At 44.1% G+C, this 23,114-nt stretch overlaps 1 protein-coding gene across 1 annotated transcript in view; it reads left to right on the top strand.

The window, feature by feature from the left end:
* ADCK1 (aarF domain containing kinase 1) overlaps positions 1-23,114 on the top strand; it is a 179,890-nt gene that overhangs the window by 32,423 nt on the left and 124,353 nt on the right. The window contains exon 4 of the mRNA XM_030215362.1: positions 3,975-4,178. Coding sequence (XP_030071222.1) covers positions 3,975-4,178 — 204 coding nt within the window. The remainder of the gene's footprint in view (positions 1-3,974; positions 4,179-23,114) is intronic.

Below are 23,114 nucleotides of genomic sequence, written 5' to 3'. Positions count from 1 at the left end.
TCCCGTGCTCTGTGTTGTCACCATATTTAATATTGTTTTGGGCATTCGTGAGAAGCAGGATTGTGCTTTTATTTGTGTGTAGATGATGATTAAAGTTTAGTCCCCCATGACAGCTGAAACTGCTGTACAGATGAAAACAGAGAGAACCGATTATAAATGGTTTAGAAAACAAGAATTCAAATTGAATTTATGAAATTCTGAACTTTGATCTAATTTTCCTCCACTTGTTGTAATCCAGGTGGGAGGTGTTGAAGTAGCGCTTAAGATATCTGTGGGTAACTTAGGGCTAGGGATGGATCCAGGGTTATAATGAACTGATCCTATTAGTAGGGTATTGCAAGGGTCCTTTGGATTGTACTGTATGGTTACACAGTTCAATCTCATTGGGATTTGAGGATTTAACTGCATTTATTCTTCCCTGTTTGGACTATTTGATGCAATCTATGCAGACCATTCAGAGTGGTCCAAAATACTGCAGTCTGATGATTGGGTTGAAAAAGACGGGACAGTTTTTTTGCTGCGACTGAAGCAATTACATTGATTGCTAGTGAAATTCAGGGTCCAATATAAGATGTAGCTATTGATTTTTTTAAATTAATTTTTGAAATATATATTTCAAAATAGACAAAACCAAAACAGCAGTTTTACATTCAGAATGTAACGCAAGACAACTAAACAGATAAATTAAGGTAGAAAAATTGCATCAAGTCCACGTTTATCTTGTTGGGCAAACTGGATGGATTGTACAGGCCTTTATCTGTCATCTTCTATACAGAAAATAAAGCAAACGTAAAGGAAATTCTAGTGAGGGGAAATCAACTCCTTCCCCACCCAATGGCAGAGGAACCTTTGAAAAAGGTGGCCCCTAAATGTCTGGTTTTCTTAGAGGGGGCTGTAAGAACACAGGCCCTTTCTGTTGTTTACATTATATTTTTTGGAATTGACTTTGGTAGGTTGGGTTGGGGTGGGGGGGGGGGAATGTTTTATATCTATACATATTTTGTGGTGAAGGATGAAGGGTTTTTGTGTATTATGTAAGTTTTATTGGGGTAATGCAAATAGTTACATGTTAAATGGTTGTTATATTTACATTTTAATAATTAGAAAACTTTTTATAACAGTATTTATATCCCATATTTTCCAAACATGTTTGGTTCAATGTGGCTTACAATTTGTTATACATTTCGGTAAAAAAAGGTGACCCCTAAACTATGTGGACCGTCAAGGCAAGAAAATGTTTTCCTCATAATTGAGTACGACATGCCACATCCAGAAAAACCTGCACCTTTTGACCACAAAACATAAAATAGGATCTCAGTGCCAACATGTTCTTCTCAGTGGAAATCAAACATATAAACGGCGAGTGACCATACTCACTCGCAAATGCGCAGTAGAGACTTCCCTCTCTGCCCCGCCCCCGCTTCAATACGTGATGATGGGGGCGGGACAGAGAGGGAAGTCTCTACTGGCATGTTGCAGATGTCGGAACCGCTCCCCCTCCCCCGGAGTCGCCGCCGCCCCTCCACCCGGCCCGAGCAGCACTGTAAACTTACATCAGCCCGCAGCAGCAGGCACATCAGCAAAGCTGCCGTCGGGCTTCCTTTTCTGCCTTTGTCCCGCCCTCGCCGACGTTACATCACACGAGGGCGGGACACAGGCAGAGAAGGAAGCCCGCCCCGACGGCAGCTTTGCTGATGTGCCTGCTGCTGCGTGCTGATGTAAGTTTACAGTGCTGCTCGGGCTGGGTGGAGGGGCGGCGGCGACTCCAGGGGGGGGGCTCGGAACCCCCCCCATTCCAAAGTAGCCTGTTTTCACGGGCTCAACGGCTAGTAGTGGATAAAAGGTGGACTGAACTATTTTGCTTATGATAGTCTTCTCCACAGAGCTGGCTTAAGGTGTAAGCCAGTGAGGTACTGGGTTGGGGCGCTCAAATTAAGGGTTCCAAAAGTTCACTTCACCGGCTTGCTCCTTCACAGCAGCAGAACTGCCTCCCTTAACTCTTGATCTATCCAGCTTTGTTCCTTTTGCAGTAATTTTTTACCCCTATCCCCCCCACTCTTATACAGTTCTCCATCTTATCAATAGCAAAACATCTTAATTCTTCAAAATTATGTGAAGTTTCCAGATAGTGAGTTACCATAGGAGCTTCTCATCTAGACTGTTTTAAACAGGACCATGTTTATTCATCCTAAAGTGAAACGCACGTTCTGTCTTCCCAACATAGATTTTATCACAAGGCCTGTAGCTTTGAAAGTTTAATACCGAATCTGGTCATTCTGGTCGAACTGACTGGCGGCGGCATTATAAAAGCTCTTGAAAAAGCGGTAGCAAACAACGGCGCACTATTGAGCTAACAGGAAAATTAACGTGCCAGTTACGTTTTTTTTCATTTTGCACATAAACAGGTAAAAAGTGCCACGTGAAGTTTTATATTTATTCCGAAGCAGTTTGGAAAAATGTAAACTTTATATTAAAAAAATTAGCACTTATCTCAGAGTAGGATGGAGGTTTTTCTGACCGGTGAAGAGGAGACTCCACTGGATATAAGGCAGTCATGATAGTGCTGCAAGCTTGTAATAGCACATGTTGAGTGTCTGGGGTCTTTTCCTCCTCCTAGTTTATTTCTTTTGACTAGATCCAAAAATACTAGGACTAGGGGGCATGCGATGAAGCTACAATGTAGTAAATTTAAAATGAATCGGAGAAAAGTTTTCTTCACTCAATGTGTAATTCAACTCTGGAATTCGTTGCCAGAGAATATGGTAAAGGCGGTTAGCTTAGCGGAGTTTAAAAAAGGTTTGGACAGCTTCCTAAAGGAAAAGTCCATAGACCGTTATTAAATGGACTTGGGGAAAATCCACTATTTCTGGGATAAGTAGCATAAAATGTATTGTACTTTTTTGGGATCTTGCCAGGTATTTGTGACCTGGATTGGCCACTGTTGGAAACAGGATGCTGGGCTCGATGGACCTTTGGTCTTTCCCAGTATGCCAATACTTATGTACTTATGTAGATCAACATATTGTCTTGTAGTGTGATGTTATGACTGTTTGATTTTAACAAGAAGTATGCCCCAACGTTTTTGAATTATAATCCTGTCCCACCGCCATCCCATCTAGTGGTGGTTCCAGCCCTGAGTAAGGTACAAAATAATTGGATTGAAATATGTCAACTTAGAAAATGTGCATTTCTTATATTTGTTCAGTACAAGAGGAAATACGCTATGCCAGTGGTTCCCAAACCGGATCCTGGAGGCACCCCAGCCAGTCAGGTTTTCAGGATATCTACAATGAATATTCATGAGAGAGATTTGCATTCATTGAAGGCAGTGCATGCAAATTTCTCTCATGAATATTCATTGTGGATATTCTGAAAACCTGACTGGCTGGGGTGCCTCCAGGATCAGGTTTGGGAACCTATGTGCTATGTGTGGGGGGTCTCAGTACTGGAATAGCAGGATGCAGCTGGGCAGGAGTGAGATGCATTGATCAAGTTGTGTGTTCGGGGAAGGGGGATAAGTACCAGAATAGCTAGGAGTGGTGCATGGCATGAAAGGTGCATTGTCACTGCTGTGTGCATGTGTGGGGGTGGGGGTGTCTATACTGGAACAGCAGGGAATAGCACTGTCACAGCTATGTGTTGGGGGAGGGTCTCAGTATGGGAATAGCAGGGGATACTGAGGACCAAGAGTGAGTTGCATTATCACAGCTGTGTGTGTGTGGCAGTGGGTGGGGAGTTGTCAGTACGGAATAACAAGGGAAGCACATGGGCAGGAGTGAGGTGCATTGGCACAGCTTGTGTGTGTGTTTGTGTGATCTCACACTGTGGTCGTAGGTCTGAGATGGGACAGGTCACTGTACAGAATTTGCAATTGCCCCATGTAAGCCGCATTGAGCCTGCCATGAGTGGGAAAGCGCGGGGTACAAATGTAATAAAATAAAATTCCTTATGTAAGATGCAGCCTCTCTCCTCAGGTGCACCTACGATCTGCCAAGCGTCTCCAGGACCTGTGTTGTGCAAATCGAGGAACGTTCATCAAAGTAGGACAGCATCTAGGGGCACTTGACTACCTGCTGCCCCTGGAGTACACCCACACTCTGAGGGTGCTGCACAGTCAGGCACCCCAGAGCACCCTGAGGGAGATGGAGCAGGTGATCCGAGAGGATCTTGGCAAAGAGGTAAGAGACACTCTCTTTGGTGTGCTCTGATGCCCCATACATCCCACGCCCTGACCATATATTGCTAGTATCCTAACTGAGCCCTCTCTGACTTCTATTTTTAAAACACTTGTCTTTTAAATTGTCCCTTATGTTAGTTTTCCTGTACACTGTCTAAGCAAAGACCCATTTCGGTATATCAAATGCCTTGAATAAATAGAAATAAAACATGTTTTCCCCTTCTGCATGCAGCAGTGACCTTGAGAGCAGGGGCATGCTTCATTTGTGTGTGTTTGAATGGAAGGGAGGGGCTGAGGAATGTTGCACTGCACATATGCAAAATAATGCAGTAGTGTGAATAGCATGACGAACAGCCACCTGGGCAGATGGTTTCCCTAACTGAAACAGCGTTATAAACACTGAATATTTACGTAGCAACTAATGTGACATGAGAAGGAAGGAACTAGGGACTAATCTGATGGCAGAATGGAGTCTGATCACACAGAAAAACTGCCCTGAAAGAGGCAGCCAGAGTGCTGTAAGGATGCTCAGCCATCAGCTGCTCTCAGACTGGTAGAGACCCAGTACCAAAATGAGGAACTGGCCTGGTGTCATAGGGTACAGACTGTCCTTAACCAGTCTTCCAATTAAATGTTTGAAAAGAAGAGAACTTCAGATACATCGAAAGAGACTTTAGACCTGCGTCTCAGATTTCCCAGCAAAGCGGCTGCTTGACATCCTGGGCAGTATGTTCAGACTAACACATCACACTAGCAATAAAAAAGCATTTATATTAAAATATAATAAGTGCAAAAAGGGAAAATGTTATTTTTTTCAATAAAGCAGAAATCAGGCAGATTTTATCAGTTATGAAAAAGATGTGGGCATGAGAAGATAATTTAGAAAGTAGAAGATGGATGATTGGTAGTATTAATGTCAGAGGATATGAATGAGCTGGTATTAGTCTTGTGGAAGGAGTTAGGGAAGTGGCTGGCTTCCAAATCTCTTTCTTTCATTTATCAGCATAGATAGCTTTACCAGTTGCCTGCAGAAGGGAAGGGTACCTTTAGAATCTGACAGTGAGTCAACGGATGACTTAGATGACAATTACATGTCTGAATTTATGTTGTCCATACAACGCCCCTGTGTCCCATCACAGGAAGTACACTGTACACCTCAAGACTGGCTGACCAGTGGCTTAATGGGGAGGGACCTGGGCTTGATTCTCTGATGAAATGTTCTGCTTTCTGTGCTGGGACGGGATGCTGTGGAGGAAAGGGAATCCATCACGCAGTGGATTTGAGACTCACGATTGCAGGGTTACCGGAGAAGCCCCAGTATATGGCCCCTGGCTGAGGACATCTGCAGTGACTGCACTAAAGTAAGTTGGGAGGGCATAGAAAATATAGAAAAAAAAATAATCCCCAGGTGCTTGCAAATAAATGAATCTCAGTTCTGGTTCTAATTGCAACAGAATCCCAAAGAAGCAGGAGAAAAAAAATTCCTTCCAATGTATTCTAGGGTTTTGTTCATTTTTAATATGTAAGTTGAGAGGGTGTGTTATTAGATCTGATTATCTCTAGTGAATGTTGAGAGAAGGTGCAACACTGTTAGGAATTTTAATTAATGTATTTATTATACAGGTACACAATCTTTATCTGAAATTCTGAAAACCAAAAAGCTCTGAAAACTGACATTTTATTTTGTGGAGGATGTACACCAAAGCTCATATTTGGTGCCAAGTATGCCCTAACGCGACACACGCTCAAGCCAAAAGAGCTGGAGATTTCCCTATGGGTAACAATGAGAAGTAGAAAATGAACAATAATTACCAATTAGTACTGATAAACTGTTGAGTACTTTCCACTAAGCTCCTAATCCCTAATCTTCCTGACTAACATTCCGAAATGTGAAATATTCCAAAATCTGAAGTGTGTCTGGCCTCAAGGATTTCGGATAAAGGATTATGTACCTGTATTATGATTTCCCCGAGGACAAGTGCTACTACTACTACTACTACTACTATTTAGCATTTCTATAGCGCTACAAGGCATACGCAGCGCTGTACAAACATAGAAGAAAGACAGTCCCTGCTCAAAGAGCTTACAATCTAATAGACAAAAAATAAATAAAGTAAGCAAATCAAATCAATTAATGTGAACGGGAAGGAAGAGAGGAGGGGGTAGGTGGAGGCGAGTGGTTACAAGTGGTTACGAGTCAAAAGCAATGTCAAAGAGGTGGGTTTTCAGTCTAGATTTAAAGGTGGCCAAGGATGGGGCAAGACGTAGGGGCTCAGGAAGTTTATTCCAGGCGTAGGGTGCAGCGAGACAGAAGGCGCGAAGTCTGGAGTTGGCAGTAGTGGAGAAGGGAACAGATAAGAAGGATTTATCCATGGAGCGGAGTGCACGGGAAGGGGTGTAGGGAAGGACGAGTGTGGAGAGATACTGGGGAGCAGCAGAGTGAGTACATTTATAGGTTAGTAGAAGAAGTTTGAACAGGATGCGAAAACGGATAGGGAGCCAGTGAAGGGTCTTGAGGAGAGGGGTAGTATGAGTAAAGCGACCCTGGCGGAAGATGAGACGGGCAGCAGAGTTTTGAACTGACTGGAGAGGGGAGAGGTGACTAAGTGGGAGGCCAGCAAGAAGCAGATTGCAGTAGTCTAAACGAGAGGTGACAAGGGTGTGGATGAGGGTTTTGGTAGAGTGCTCGGAAAGAAAGGGGCGGATTTTACGGATGTTGTAAAGAAAGAAACGACAGGTCTTGGCGGTCTGCTGGATATGAGCAGAGAAGGAGAGAGAAGAGTCAAAGATGACCCCAAGGTTTCGAGCTGAGGAGACAGGGAAGAATTGAGAGAGCCATCAACAGAAATAGAAAATGGGGGGAGCGGGGAGGTGGGTTTGGGGGGGACTGCTAAATCCTCACTATGGGTGACATTATCACAGAGACCAACGCATCATAAGTACTACCCCAGCAACTTTCTAGAAGTCTTTGAGCAGTTCATTGTGCATGCACGATTCACCTGTTCCTTGCCTTCTGCTGCTGGGTGAGTCTAAACTTTTCTGCAGACCTGATTGGACCCCTTTTTGTTCATGTGTGCCTAAAACTTGTTTTTCAAATTCTCTAAGTTCATTCTGTAAGTCCAGTCGCTGTACGTGACCTTTTCACAAGTAACTGGTAGTTCCTTAGGGTTGTTTTTTTTTTTTTTTTGCTAAGGCTTTAATCCTAGATGTAAAGGCCCTGAACAATTATCTACTGAAAAAAGTTCAGGATGATTTCGTTAGGATCCCTCATTCCACTTCTTCAAAGAGGGGTCTGGCTGTGTTCTCCTGGATCTAAAGGATACTTACAGTCACACAGAGATACATCCATAGACCCCATGCTTACAGGAAGTAGCTGAGATTCATCACAGGGAAACACCACTACCGGGATAGTATTTGCCATTTGGCATCGTATTTGCACCTTGCAAACTGTTTGGCAGTTGTGTGCAGAGTATCTACACAGAGTGTGGGTGCAACCTTTTTCCCTATTCAGATGATAGACTGGTAAAGCACACACTTAGGAAGGAGCAGAAAGATCTGTTTGTTCAAACATTCGTGTGTTGAAGTTACTGGCTTGTCATAAATTATCCAAAAATACATCTAAGCCCATCTCAGCAATTAAATTCATAGGAGCCTTGCTAGACACCGCTCAAGCAACTGCCTTTCTTCCACAGCAATGGGTTAGCCACGCCTGATTTCCACTGAGGAGGAAATTTGGGAGAGTCAGCAGCTAACCAGATGTTAAGGATAATTGAGGTATAAGGCATCACAGCTCCATCACCCGTCCAATGGCAACGCCTCCGAGCAAGCTCATGGACCTTAACCACTCAGTGGACTCAGTCAATTGGGAATCTCCAAGATGTCATATGTCACCAGTCCTCTACAGGTGTTCAATTGTGTTCAATTCTGGTCGCCGCATCTCAAAAAAGATATAGTACAATTGGAAAAGGTGCAGCGCAGAGCGACTAAAAATGATAGCGGGGATGGGACGACTTCCCTATGAAGAAAGACTAAGGAGGACTAGGGCTATTCAGCTTGGAGAAGAGACGGCTGAGGGGAGACATGATAGAGGTATTAAATAATGAGTGGAGTGGACAGGTGGATGGTAAGCGTCTGTTCCACGCTTCCAAAAATACTAGGACTAGGGGGCATGCGATTAAACTACAGTGTAGTAATTTAAAACAATCGAGAAAAAGTTTTCTTCACCCATGCGTAATTAAACTCTGGATTCATTGCCGAAAATGTGGTGAAGGCGGTTAGCTTAGCAAGAGTTTAAAAAGGGGGTGGACGGTTTCCTAAAGACAAGTCCATAAACTGCTACTAAACAGACTTGGAAAAATCCAAAATCCCAGAATAACATGTATAGAATGTTTGTACGTTTGGGAAGCTTGCCAGGTGCCCTTGGCCTGGATTGGCCACTGTCGTGGACAAGATGCTGGGCTCGATGGACCCTTGGTCTTTTCCCAGTATGGCATTATTTATGTACTTATGATATATTCCAATTTAACAAAAAGGAATTCCCTTCTAAATTCCTCCAATACAAGCAACTTTAATGAAAGATGCATTCAAGCTGGGCTGTGGTCTGCTGAGGAAAGGCTTCACCAGATAAACTTCCTAGAGTTAAGAGCAGTTTGGAACACACTAAAGGCTTTAGATTGATTATTCAACAAAGTTATTCTGATTCAAACAGACAGCTGGGATGGGCCATGTATTACATAAAACAAGCAGGAAGGAACGTGGTAGTACCTCCTGGTTGGGAGACTGTCAGGATGTGGAAATGGGGCCATTTCCCATGGAATGCATCTCAGAGCCACATATCTGGCACAAAAATTGAGCTGCAGGTATGAAAAATTGAGTGTGAATCCACTAGAGACAGAGAGAAAGTGCCTGCATATAATAACTGTAAATCGCTTTGGTTGTTCAGAAATGCGGTATATCAAATCCATGATCCTTTTACCTTTTACTCCTCCAATGGATACTGGATGATGGGAGTTTGTTCTCTAGATCTTTCAGGAGTGAGGTCACTCCCTTGAGGACATCTCTTTCCCACTTCCTTCAACAAAAAAAGAGTTCCCTTACTTTTGCTCCAGGATAGAGTCACAGGGCAAACTAACCTCTGGTGGCCTTCCTTCTGCATTGGATAAAGGCACGCATATCCTCCAGTAATTTCTCTTAGCAAAAAACCATTCTGAAGCTCAAGCAAGATCTGGGAAAAATTATTCTCATAGCCCGTATTGGAGAAAACAGGTTTGGTTCCCGCTTCTGCTGGACCTTTCCATCAGAAGTCCTAGGAGACTGAAGTGTTTTCCAACACTGATCATGCAAGAGCAGGTCACCCTGTTTGCATCCTAACATTGAGAGTCCTTAGCCCTCATAGCTTGGATGTTTAGAGTTTGATATGTCCTCCCTGAACTTGCCAGATAGTGTCTCACAGGTCATAGTTAGCTGCCAGACAAAGGAGCCACTAAGAGCATATGGTTTGAATGGAAGAGTTTTGGTGTCTGATGTGAGGTGAGGCCAGTGATCTCTTTACTTCTCCTACATAAAAACTGCTTGATACCTTCTACAGGTCTGAAGACCACTCTGTAAGGGGGTGACACCCAAGTGCATTTGGAGTATATCATCGTCAACTGGAAGGTAAACCCTCTCTAGATGTTTGCTTTAATGTGGGGCTTGCTTCTTACGAAACCTCCCATCCAGCTTCTTGCAGAGCATATTCAAAAGCATGATTAATGAGACAAAGCCAACATGATTTAGTGAAGGGAAATCTTGCCTCACCAATCTATTATATTTCTTTGAAGGAGTGAACAAACATGTGGATAAAGGTGAGCCGGTTGATATTGTGTATCTGAATTTTCAAAAGCATTTGACAGAGTATCTCATGAAAGACTCCAGAGGAAATTGAAGAGTCATGGGATAGGAGGTAGTGTTCTACTGTGGATTAAAAACTGGTTAAAACAGAGAGTAGAGTTAAATGGTCAATATTCTCAATGGAGAAGGGTAGATAATGGGGCTCCCTGGGGGTCTGTGCTGGGACCACTGCTTTTTAACATATTTATAGATGATCTAGAGATGGGAGTAACTAGTGAGGTAATTAAGTTTGCTGATGACACAAAGTTGTTCAAAGTCGCTAAATCACGAGAAGATTGTGAAAAATTACAAGAGGACCTCACGAGACTGGGAGACTGGGCATCCAAATGGCAGATGACATTTATGTTAGCAAGTGCAAGGTGATGCATGTAGGAAAACAGGAACCTGAACTATAGCTGCGTAATGCAAGGTTCCACATTAGGAGTCACCGACCAGGAAAGGGATCTAGGTGTCATCGTTGATGATACATTGAAAGCCTCTGCTCAGTGTGTGGCAGCGGCTAGGAAAGCAAATAGAATGTTGAGTATTATTAGGAAAGGAATGCAGAACAAAAATGAGGACGTTATAATGTCTTTGTATTGTTCCATGATGGGACTGCATCTCAAATACTGTGTGCAATTCTTGTCACCGCATCTCAAAAAAGATATAGTGGAATTAGCAAAGGTACAGAGAAGGGCGACGAAAATGATAAAGGGGATGGGATGATTTCCCTGTGAGGAAAGGCTAAAGTGGCTAGGGCTCTTCAGCTTGGAGAAAAGACGGCTGAGGGGAGATATGATATAGTAACATAGTAACATAGTAGATGACGGCAGAAAAAGACCTGCACGGTCCATCTAGTCTGCCCACGATAAACTCATATGTGTATACCTTACCTTGATTTGTACCTGCCTTTTTCAGGGCACAGACCGTATAAGTCTGTCCCAGCAGTATTTCCCGCCTCCCAACCACCAGTCCCGCCTCCCATCACCGCTCTGGCACAGTCCCCCGTTATAAAGTCTGCCCTCCCCTATCCTAGCCTCTCAACCACCACCCCTCTTCCCCCCACCACACCAATTTCAGCTAAGCTTCTGTGGATCCATTCCTTCTGCACAGGATTCCTTTATGCCTATCCACGCATGTTTGAATTCCGTTACCGTTTTCCTCTCCACCACCTCCCGCGGGAGGGCATTCCAAGCGTTCACCACCCTCTCCGTGAAGAAATACTTTCTGACATCTTTCCTGATCTGCCCCCCTTCAATCTCATTTCATGTCCTCCATCGTTCTAAAACCCGCCTTCCCATCTCCGGAAAAGATTCGTTTGCGGATTAATACTTTCAAATATTTGAACGTCTGTATCATATCACCCCTGTTCCTCCTTTCCTCCAGAGTATACATGTTCAGTCAGCAGTCTCTCTTCATACGTCTTGGAACGCAACTCCCATAACCATCCTCGTACTTTTCTTGTAACCCGCTTCCATTTTTTAACATCCTTCGCAAGGTACAGCCTCCAAAACTGAACACAATACTCCAGTGGGGCCTCACCAACGTCTTATACAGGGGCATTAAAACCTCCTTCTTCTGCTGGTCACACCTCTCCTCTATACAGCCTAGCAACCTTCTCGCTACGGCCACCGCCTTGTCGCACTGTTTCATCGCCTTCAGGTCCTCAGATACTATCACCCCAAGATCCCTCTCCCCGTCCGTGTCTATCAGGCTCTCCCCACCTAACACATACGCCTCCCTTGTATTTCTACTCCCTAAGTGCATCACTTTGCATTTCTTCGCATTGAATTTTAATTGCCAAACGTTAGACCATTCTTCCAGCTTCTTCAGATCTTTTTTCATGTTTTCCACTCCCTCCGGGGTGTCCACTCTGTTGCAAATCTATAAAAAGGTCTATAAATAATGAATGGATTGGAACAGTAAATGTGAATTGCTTGTTTACTCTTTCCAAAAATACTAGGACTAGGGGGCATGCAATGAGCTACAAAGTAGTAATTGAAAAACGAATTGGAGAAATATTTCTTCACTCAGCCTGTGGTTTTCACTGCTGCCCAGGGTGCCTCCTCTTCAGTATGACTGCTGTGACCTTTAGTGGCAGCCTCACAGTAATTGAGTAGTACCGACAAGGAGGTTTGCTAGAGGTTGTGACAGCCATTTTGAAAGAAACATCCTTGCCATGCATGAGTGAATGGCCTGTTTCCTCCCTATAACCATCAGGGAGCTGCCAGGTAGGCCCAGGGGAGGGTGTGGGTGGGTGTGTTTGGGCCCAGCTTTGATTATGTTCTGGGGGGGAGGTGGGAAGGGTATCAGAAGATGGGGTTATGCGGTTCCAGGGGTGGGTGGAGGGGGGATCAGAATGGAGGGTTCTGCGCTACTGGGTGAGGTGGGAGGAGGGATAGGGGACCGGGACCTGGGTGGAGGGAGGGGGATTAAAGGCAGCTGAGGTGTCTTTATTATGCTAGTCCTTGGTGAGGATTCAGTCAGGGTCCGCAATGCATTAATGTCGTATTTGGGTCCCGGCTGAATATTGACTGCGGCCTGCATAAGTTCCAGCTGCCTGCTCTGTATGAATGGCCCTGGCATTGAACATCTAAGGCTAATTCTGTCCTTGGCGGTCAGGGTCTAAAAAGACGCTGATTGCTGTGAGCTGAACATTGACCGTAAAGTTACCTGTAGCAGGTGATCTCCAAGGACAGCCGGACTTAAATCCATCACAACCCTCGATATCCCCAAGAAGTTGTATTCCTATAGTTTGTGATAGGCTGAGGAGGGTTCAGCTAGGGTTTTTTTAGATTTTGCTCACACCTTTTTCATTAGTAGCGCAAGGTGAGTTACATTCAGGTACACTGGATATTTCTCTGTCCCAGGAGGGCTCACAATCTAAGTTTGTACCTGAGGCAATGGAGGGAGAAGTGACTTGCCCAAGATCACAAGGAGCAGCAGTGGGGATTGTGGACCAGCCACCTCTGGATTGCAAGACCAGTGCTTTAAACCACTAGGCCACTCCTCCAATTGCTCTTCATGTGAACTTTCAAGAAGAAACTATTATTTTGTTAAGAATATTCAGCGAAGTGTAATTTACTCCTAGCTAGTCTATTAAAATTGTCCCCCTTATGTGGAAAAAAAAAATTCAGCCACTATTTAACCCTATTTCATTACAAAAAAGAAAAGTTTATGCTGAGAGAATGAAGGTACAAAATCCCACATATCCACCAAGGGCCCTATTTACAAAGGCACACTAGCGATCCTAGCATGTGCTAAAAAACGCTAGCGCACCTTTGTAAACAGGGCCCAAGTGTGCTTAACCAAAAACAGGCTGCTTGTGTCCCAAGCACAGGATTTAAAGAACTTTTTTATTTTTTCCAACAAACAGAAGTTGAAAGAATTATTCAGAAGGGGTTGAAAATGCCTGTCTGAGGACAAAATACTCTCCAAAAAATTTAATGGAATGGGATGAACCTGGTGTGGGGAAAAGCAGTAAGTGCCATATGGCTCCAGAAAAAGGAGGCCAGATTGATCCAGTTTGGGTTTTACTTCCATTGCTTTCAGTGGAAACAAGCCCGGACTGGATCAATGTGTCCTCCTTTTCTGGAGCCATATGGTAACCCTAGGTTCAGCATGACAGCGGTAGGTGGGACCAGGAGGGTATGCGTAATGAGCTTACTCAAGGCTTCTAGAAAGTTCCTTGCATAGTGCTTTCCATATATTGGGCTCCATTGATGATGTAACCCATATGTGAGGATGTAAGTCCTGCTGTCCTTGGAAAACACCTGCTTACAGGTAAGTAACATGTTGGGTGCCAGTTTGTCCTGTTTTAAAGCATGAGGTAAACTGAAATTATATAACTTATACCTGCAATAATGAGAAGGGGCTATTTTCAGATTGTTTGATTGTAAATGTGTCCTGTGACGCATTTAGCCTATTCTCTATGTTCTGTTGTGTACTGTGTATGCTGCTAAAAAAAATGCAGAGTCAGGCATGCGGGCTGCAGGGGATGAAGTACTTTCATGCATGAAAAGAAGAGCTGGACTTTGAGGTGATTGCATCTGATGATCTTAAGTGACCAAACAGGTAGAAAATGGAAATGGGACTTGATATACCGCCTTTCTGAGGTTTTTTGCAACTACATTCAAAGCGGTTTACATATATATCAGGTACTTAGTTGGGGAAGCTTGCCAGGTGCCCTTGGCCTGGATTGGCCGCTGTCGTGGACAGGATGCTGGGCTCGATGGACCCTTGGTCGTTTCCCAGTATGGCATTACTTATGTACTTATTATTTTGTACCAGGGGCAATGGAGGGTTTAAGTGAGTTGCCCAGAGTCACAAGGAGCTGCAATGGGAATCGAACCCAGTTCCCCAGGATCAAAGTCACACTGCACTAACCACTAGGCTACTCCTCCACTAGCAACATTCCATTCTAGAAAGCCTGCCCTTACAGATCAGCAGTGCGGCCGTGCAGGCTTCTGTTTCTGTGAGTCTGACGTGCAGGACGTCAGACTCACAGAAACAGAAGCCTGCACGGCTGCGTTGCTGATCTGCAAGGGCAGGCTTCTACATGGAATGTTGCTAGTGGACTAGCAACATTCCATGTAGAATCTCAAATAGTAGCAACATTCCATATAGAATCTCAAATAGGGAAAGGGAACTGGGACTTGATATACTGCCTCTCTGAGGTTTTTGGCAACTACATTCAAAGCGGTTTACATATATTCAGTACTTATTTTGTACCAGGGGCAATGGAGGGTTAAGTGACTTGCCCAGAGTCACAAGGAGCTGCAAATGGAATCGAACCCGTTCCCCAGGATCAAAGTCCGCTGCACTAACCGCTAGGCTGCTACTCCACTCCTACTAGGAATTATGCTAGGTGCTCCCATGTTAATAATACTGCATTATCCATTTAGCATGTGATAAGTATGTTGAGCTAGTCTGTTCTCTGCCAATGCCGTGCTCCCTCACAAAAAATATATTTTTATGTTTAAAAATCGTTTTTATTGACGGATATTCACAAGAAAAGGATACATTCATGAATTTCAACATCATCATCATCAACAATTTAAAAAAACTAATAACATATGGTTACCACTTGCTAACCGGCAAAAAGGTTGAATGGTTTCTGTGGTAGCCTGTTTGTACGCGCTAATCCTGCGTTAAGAGCGTCATGCCCTTTACTAAAAGGCCCCTAAGTGACTTGCCCATGATCACAAGGAGCAGCAGTTAATTTGAACCGGGCTTCCCTGGTTGTCAGCCGGTGTTTATCATTTTTCTGTTTCTCCACCTTCTTGCCTTCCCCCATCCAATCCACTGTTGGACCCAAGAGGAGACCTGGACCTGGATGCTTAGCTGGGATGCTCTTGTGAGCCTTCAGTTTAAGCACCACGCGCAGGATTCACCAATTTGATCTTTACCCATTAAGCTTTGAGTTTCAGGCCATTAGCACCATCATCAGTATTGTTGATTTATGATTAAGTGTTCAAATGATAATGCTAACTCTCTAAAGTGCTAATCTCTTTCATGTTGCTTGTGATTATGAATAGCCAGCTGTGCCTGCTTCTCTGTACTGAGAATTTAGTGAAAGGGGCCTAGCTCAGAGTCGGAGCTCTAGGTGATTTACATGCACATAGGCAGCTGAGCAAGTATGCAGATAGGGAGTAGAACAAGAGGGAAGGGGGATGGGGAAAATACGGGGGTGGGGGGGACACATGGATCTTGAAAGAACAGAGAGAAAAAGTAAGAAACCAAGACTAAGAGGGTGAGAGGGAAGAGAGACAGAGCTATACCTATTATATCCTGCTTGCAACCATCATATTTTAACTTTAGGCAGCCCTGCAGCGTGGCAGCCACCTATGAGTAGTGTTATATTATTATTATTATTATTTGTTACATTTGTACCCCCGCGCTTTCCCACTCATGGCAGGCTCAAATGCGGCTTACATATTATATACAGTACTTATTTGTACCTGGGCAATGGAGGGTTAAGTGACTTGCCCAGAGACACAAGGAGCTGCCTGTGCCTGAAGTGGGAATCGAACTCAGTTCCTCAGTTCCCCAGGACCAAAGTCCACCACTCTAACCCCTATGCCAACTCCTCCACGGTTGCTACTATTTGAGATTCTACATGGAATGTTGCTACATTCCATGTAGAAGTCGGCCCTTGCAGATCACCAATGTGGCCGCGCAGGCTTCTGCTTCTGTGAGTCTGACGTCCTGCACGTACGTGCAGGACGTCAGACTCACAGAAACAGAAGCCTGCGCAGCCTTCTACATGGAATGTTGCTAGCAACATTCCATGTAGAATCTCCAATAGTATCTATTTTATTTTTGTTACATTTGTACCCCGCGCTTTCCCACTCATGGCAGGCTCAATGGGGCTTACGTGGGGCAATGGAGGGTTAAGTGACTTGCCCAGAGTCACAAGGAGCTGCGTGTGCCTGAAGTGGGAATCGAACTCAGTTCCTCAGGACCAAAGTCCACCACCCTAACCACTAGGCCACTACTCCACTATTTCTCTATTGGGGGTCACGTTTATGTTTTGTAATGCTCAGAGGGCCAAAACATGCACCATCTTATTTTGATGCATGTTTTGTCAGATAGCAACATTCCATGTAGAATCTCCAATAGTAGCAACATTCCATGTAGAATCTCCAATAGTATCTATTTTATTTTTGTTACATTTGTACCCTGCGCTTTCCCACTCATGGCAGGCTCAATGCGGCTTACATGGGCAATGGAGGGTTAAGTGGCTTGCCCAGAGTCACAAGGAGCTGCCTGTGCCTGAAGTGGGAATCAAACTCAGTTCCTCAGTTCCCCAGGACCAAAGTCCACCACCCTAACCACTAGGCCACTCCTCCACTCCTATAGTACTTAGTTACTTATACTATAGTAACTAGTAACCATAATTATGGTGTACTGCGCTGCGTATGCCTTGTAGCGCTATAGAAACAAGTAGATAGATAACTAGTTACTGTAGTTAAGTAAAGCTTTTATTTATTTATTTATTTTAAACACTTCTAACCTGCTTATACCCTAAGCGGTTTCCATAAAAACATAAGTATTAAAATACAAAATAAACATAACGTAAACAAATCTTCAATTAACATATATATAACATAAAGTGCTACCATCAAACTCTCCAGCCCTACATTGCCCATCAGAAAAAAGCTTGTACAAACGCTGTGTTCAGAGTATTCCAGATAATCGTTCCTGCAATTGAAAAGGCTGATGCTCAAGTAGTAGCATAATGTACAGAAGACACCAAATGCAAATCCAAACATTAGTGAAATCAGATCTAGACACCTTCCAGATGAGGACAAAGTGAAGACCCTACCAAAATACCATGGCATTTTATCATGAACCACTTGGAGGAGTGGCCTAGTGGTTAGGGTGGTGGACTTTGGTCCTGAGGAACTGAGTTTGATTCCCACTTCAGGCACAGGCAGCTCCTTGTGACTCTGGGCAAGTCACTTAACCCTCCATTGCCCCATGTAAGCCGCATTGAGCCTGCCATGAGTGGGAAAGCGGCGGGTACAAATATAAATAAATAAATACTGCATGCCATATTTCACAGGCAACCAGTAAAGTTGTTTCAACACTGGTGTTATGTGTTCAAATTTACTTTTACTATTTACTGAAGTAATAATTTCTTCTCAATTTTTACTACTTGTTACCTCAGTTACATTTGATGCTTGCAGTTAAAAATAAAAGCGAGAAGTGAGATTAAATGACGATTCCTTAGTAAACCAAATGAAACAGCAAAAACCAGGAGCATGATTTTGCTTATGGCAAACCTCATCATGCAAACTGTGTCTTATTTCATCTTAAATTTTGCTGTTCAATGAATATAGCGTAGAAAAAACAGCGGAGTTGCTAGTGTTTGTTGAACTGATTACTGGTCTCCTGCCATGCAGAACAGTTATAAGTTGGTCAATTTAAAGCGTAGATGAACCTGACGCTGGTAGTAATGCTTAGTGAACAGAAATATGTCTCTATCACAACAAACTGCTGGTCATTGCATAGAAAATTTTACATTGGGATGACTGTGCACTGGACTGATAGAGGAAGTCTGTTTGTCTGGCCTTAAGATTGAAGGGTTCCCGCACATTGTTGTTCTTGCATTATTTTTTGAAGATATTCAGAGTTTGCCATCAGACAAAAAATTGTTAGAACCACAGACAATGATTCCAAGAGTTAGATATAAGAGAAGAATGGAAGAGGACAGACAAAGAAAAGCAGAAAATAGAAATTAGATCCTGCAAAAGGAGAAATCCAACAAGAGGATGTAGTAAAGAGAGACCAGGAACCAACCAACTGGAAAAACAATAAGGTCAGATCACAAAGATGGCTGACTGACCAGTATGCTCGCAACCAAGCTCTGCTCACACACTTTGTCCCCTGATCTGATGTGCTGTCGTTCGAACGGTGAAGGGACCAGAAAATGACAGAGAGTGATCCTCACACCCCGGCTTCCAGGTGGGATGAGCCACTCTTTCAACCCTGCGGGTGTAGGCAATGTGACTGCTTTGTGCTGGACCATGCGGGCCGAAGCATGAGAGCAAGTTAGCACCAGGGGCAATAGTTAGGCTCCCTTCTGACCACATCCTGCAGTGTCCGGGGCGCTACCACACCAGAGCACAGGACCCTGGATAAGGAGTGGAGCCCCGGCCAGAAGAGAATTCCCATGTGGCCAGGCGTCACCATTGAGCTGCACGCTGTTGCCCTGAGACTCATCCGGTTTCCCGGACACTGAGAGATGAGAGGCCTGAACACACATCGCATCGGCCTGGGTGAAGATACTTCAGTAGTGGGGACGATCTGTTAGAGGGAAAGGGTTGCGCAAACCTCCTAGCCCTAGCCCCCCCCCCCCCCCCCCCCCCCCCCCGCTCGTATCAGTGCTGGATCCCAGAATGGACTGCAGGGGAGATGATCTAAACTGGAACCCACGCTACACTGAACTCCGGACCTTCTGAGGTTTGCAAAGAGAAGATAGGAAAGAAAGAAAGAAGTAGGAGAGTAGAGGAAAGAGTAGGAAAGAATAAAGCAGAGAAAAAGAACAGGGAAGGGGAAGAGAAAAGAGAAAATTAGGAGGCGACAAGAGAAGGGGAAAAGAAAAAGATAAAAGATAAGGGAGGAGTAAGGGTAGTAAGGAAAAAAAGGGAAGTAAAAAGGAAAACAAAAGATAAAGATGGATAAAGAGAGAAAGGAGGGGGATAAAGAGAAAAACCCGCAGGAACTCTCAACTCACACATCAAAGGGGCTAGGACCCGCCCACAAAGGAGGAGGAGACACACAACAGCGGCAATCTCACCACCTTTACAGTACAGGGATAGTCACTTAACAACCATGGAGACAACCCCCTCCTAACAGGGACTAGAAAAACACTGACCTTTCTGCTCATTATAAAGGATATAAGTACATAAGTCTTGCCATACTGGGAAGGACCAAAGGTCCGTCAAGCCCAGCATCCTGTTTCCAACAGTGGCCAATCCAGATCACAAATACCTGGCAAGATCCCAAAAAGGGATCAAAATGCACATCACAAGAATTCTAGTTGGACTAATCACTCTAATGCTACTAACCACCTCGGCAGCTTTAACACAAGAGGAGAACAACAGAATACCAATACTATGCAACTGGAATCACCCATCGATAAACATTGCCTCCCATTCAAGCAGAGTTCAGAAAGATGAATGGGTTGACTTAAGCAACATAAATCACTCAAAAATGGTCCTAACACAACAGAGAACCAGGATGGCAACCAAACAATCCAGAAACCCAAATGCACACCAAGTAGTAAAAATCAACAAACTGCACCCACAGAGGACAATTACCTACCAATACCAGTGGGATATATCAACATTAGATCAGCTGTAAACAGAAAACAGAAATAATAAAAGACTGGGTACTGGACAAAGACCTCGGCCTGGTATTCCTCAATGAAACATGGATCCATGACAAAGAAGACCCTTTAATCCTGGACCTATGTCCTCCCGGTTACAAAATCCTGCATTGGACCAGAAATGGAAAGGAAGTTAGTAGCATCGCTCAGATCTGCATATCTTTTTTTAACAGTGGAAGCCACTGCGGAATCCATAACACCACAACTAGAAATAGCATTGATTAGAATTACCGACAGTACCCTACACAACCACCTGTGCTGCATATTATTTTACAGACCTCCAGGAAACTGGAAAGCAGCTCAAACTAACCATCAAAGCACGCATATCGTTCAAGATATACACCCTGGTCCACAGAATAATCTTCGACCTCGCTCCAGAATATGTGGCTGGCTCGATAGATCTGCCATTACGCAACGTAAAGAAGAATGCAAGATCCTATCTAACTCTTTATTATCCCAAATGTCAAGGCCTAAGGTACACATCTACATTTACAACCAGTTTTACATACGTCTGCACCAACTACCTAACATTCCGAAAACAATTGAAAACTTATCTCTTCAGGAAATTTCTTTCTGATGAAATCACGTAGCCAAGGAGATCCCTGCCACCACACCACATCACAAGATCAAAGACATAATTGAACCAGGCTTGCGATGACCCTAACAACGTGTTGTAAGCCACATTGAACTAACCACTAGGTTGGAAAATGTGGGAGACAAATGTAGAAATAAATAAATAAATAAACTTTGTGAAAGCCTTCTTTTTAATTGGACAGCATGACGATGATAATAAAGATGAGGATGCAAGTGATGAATTAGACAGCACTACTTCTAATGCCTTGCAACAACTTTAAAGCTGTGCAAAAAAAAAAAAAAAAAACCAATGACGAGAGGGCTGTTTTCTGGCTCCTTTTTTGCACCAGCTTCCCGGGACACAGAGCAGGCAGTGCAGGCCTGTGCTCGTATGGAGCTCCGGTGCAGCCTTCGGTCGAGGGGGCTATGAGATGAGAGTGATGTCTCGAAGGGTCTGGTGGAGAGCAGGCTGGTGGGGGTGTTCATGCCTTGGAACCGTGGTCGGGTCTTCCCGGAGCTCTTGAGGCTGGGCTTCGGCACCCGTTATTTCAATACCAAAAAAAAGAAAAAACCCTCCATGCGCTGTGTGATGGGAGCGCTGGCGGAGGAAATCAAGCTAGCGATAGTGGATGTTGTGCGTAGTGCCATTTCCTGGGTGGAATCCCGCTTTGTTGGCCCTGGCATATCTTTGCAGGGCAGTGACATGGTTAACGCTGCATGTGATTGCAAGGCATTCTCGGGTGGATATTGGGGCCTGTTCTGAGGCAGCGTTCAGGACGTCTGTTCTCCAGGCGGTGGGGCCAGGGTCTCACCCTGTTTAGGGATTGCTTTTGGATATCCTGCACTGATAATCGTACCCGATAATTTTCTTTCCATTAGCTCTTCACACTATTCCAGGAGCCCACCCGTGGATCTGTTTCTGGGGCAGGCACGGCAGACTTGCACATGGATGGATATGCTCTTGTCTCTCTGTGAAGACTCCAGAAACCTTCTGGGGTCCCTGTTGATTTGTTATTTGAAGTTGTTGTACAGATGTTTTGGTCTTATTACCTCTGCTTCTTTAGGTAAATACTAGAGAACTGGGCTGGCTGGCTGGCTGGGACTATATGTAGCAGCTCAGTTCTGGGTTTTCTATCTCCATCTGCTGGTCGATGGACATAACTACCCACATGTCCTGGAATAGTGTGAAGACCTAATGGAAAGAAAATTATCAAGTAATCCCTAATTTCTTCATATGTTCCATCTTTGTGTTGACATTGTAAGTAGTATGCCATGCTTGGTATTGTTATTTGAATATTTTTACTGCTGTAATTCTCTATTGCTTATGTTTGATTTATTCTTATTGTACACCACCTCAAGTGAATTCCTTCAAAAGGCGGTAAATAAATCCTAATAAATAATTATATATATAAATATTTTTCTTACGACCAAGGTACAAAAATGTGCCTGAAATGACCAGATGACCACGGAGAGAATCGGGGATGACCTCCCCTTACTTCACCAGTCGTCACTAACCCCCTCCCACCCTCAAAAACATCTTTCAAAATATTGATTGCAGATGTCATACTCAGGTCCATCACAGCAGTATGCTGGTCCCTGGAGCACTTTTAGTGGATGCAGTTCACTTCAGGCAGGCGGACCCAGGCCCATCCCCTCTACCTGTTATGTTTGTGGAGGAAACAGCGAGCCCTCCAAAACCCACCAGAAACCCACTGTTCCCACATCTAGGTGCCCGCCTTCACCCGTAAGGGCTATGGTAGTGGTGTACAGTTGTGGATAGTAGGTTTTAGAGGGGGTGTTGGGGCTCAGCACACAAGGTAAGGGAGCTATGTACCCGGGAGCAATTTATGAAGTCCACTGCAGAGCCCCCTAGGGTGCCCGGTTGGTGTCCTGGCATGTCAAGTGGACCAGTACACTACAAATGCTGATTCTTCCCACGACCAAAGGGCTTGCATTTGGTCGTTTGTGAGATGGACGTCCTTGGTTTCGATTATTGCCAAAAATCAGAAACGACCAAGTCTAGGGACGACCATCTCTAAGGACGACCAAATTTCAGGATTTGGGTGTCCCTGACCATATTATCGAAATGAAAGATGGACGTCCATCTTATTTCGAAATATGTGTTTCCCCGCCCCTAGATGGTGATGTTTTGCGAGGATGTCCAAATCGAAACGAGGATGAGCCTTTCGATTATGCCCCTCCACATGGCCTATCCAGTCTGCCCATCCGTGCCATCTACTATCCCTTTCACTCAGAGATCATATGCACTTCTTCCAAGATTTCTTGAATTCAGGTACAATTCTCATCTCCACCACCTCCACTGGAAGGCAGTTCCATGAGTTCACCACGCTTTCCATGAAGAAATATTGCCTCAGGTTATTTATTTATTTATTTATTAGGATTTATTTACCGCCTTTTTGATGGAATTCACTCAAGGCGGTGTACAGTAAGAATAGATCAAACATGAGCAATAGGCAAATTACAGTATGGCATGGTATACTACTTGCAATGACAATACATAATAGAACATTATAATTGGTAATGAAGGGTAAGGCAAAGTTGTAACATATAGATGGGTAAGAAAGTAGGAAGAATTAGAAA

The sequence above is a fragment of the Microcaecilia unicolor genome, chromosome 9 (assembly GCF_901765095.1).
Source record: "Microcaecilia unicolor chromosome 9, aMicUni1.1, whole genome shotgun sequence".
Classification (NCBI taxonomy): domain Eukaryota; kingdom Metazoa; phylum Chordata; class Amphibia; order Gymnophiona; family Siphonopidae; genus Microcaecilia; species Microcaecilia unicolor.
This window is presented reverse-complemented; position numbering and strand designations above follow the sequence as displayed.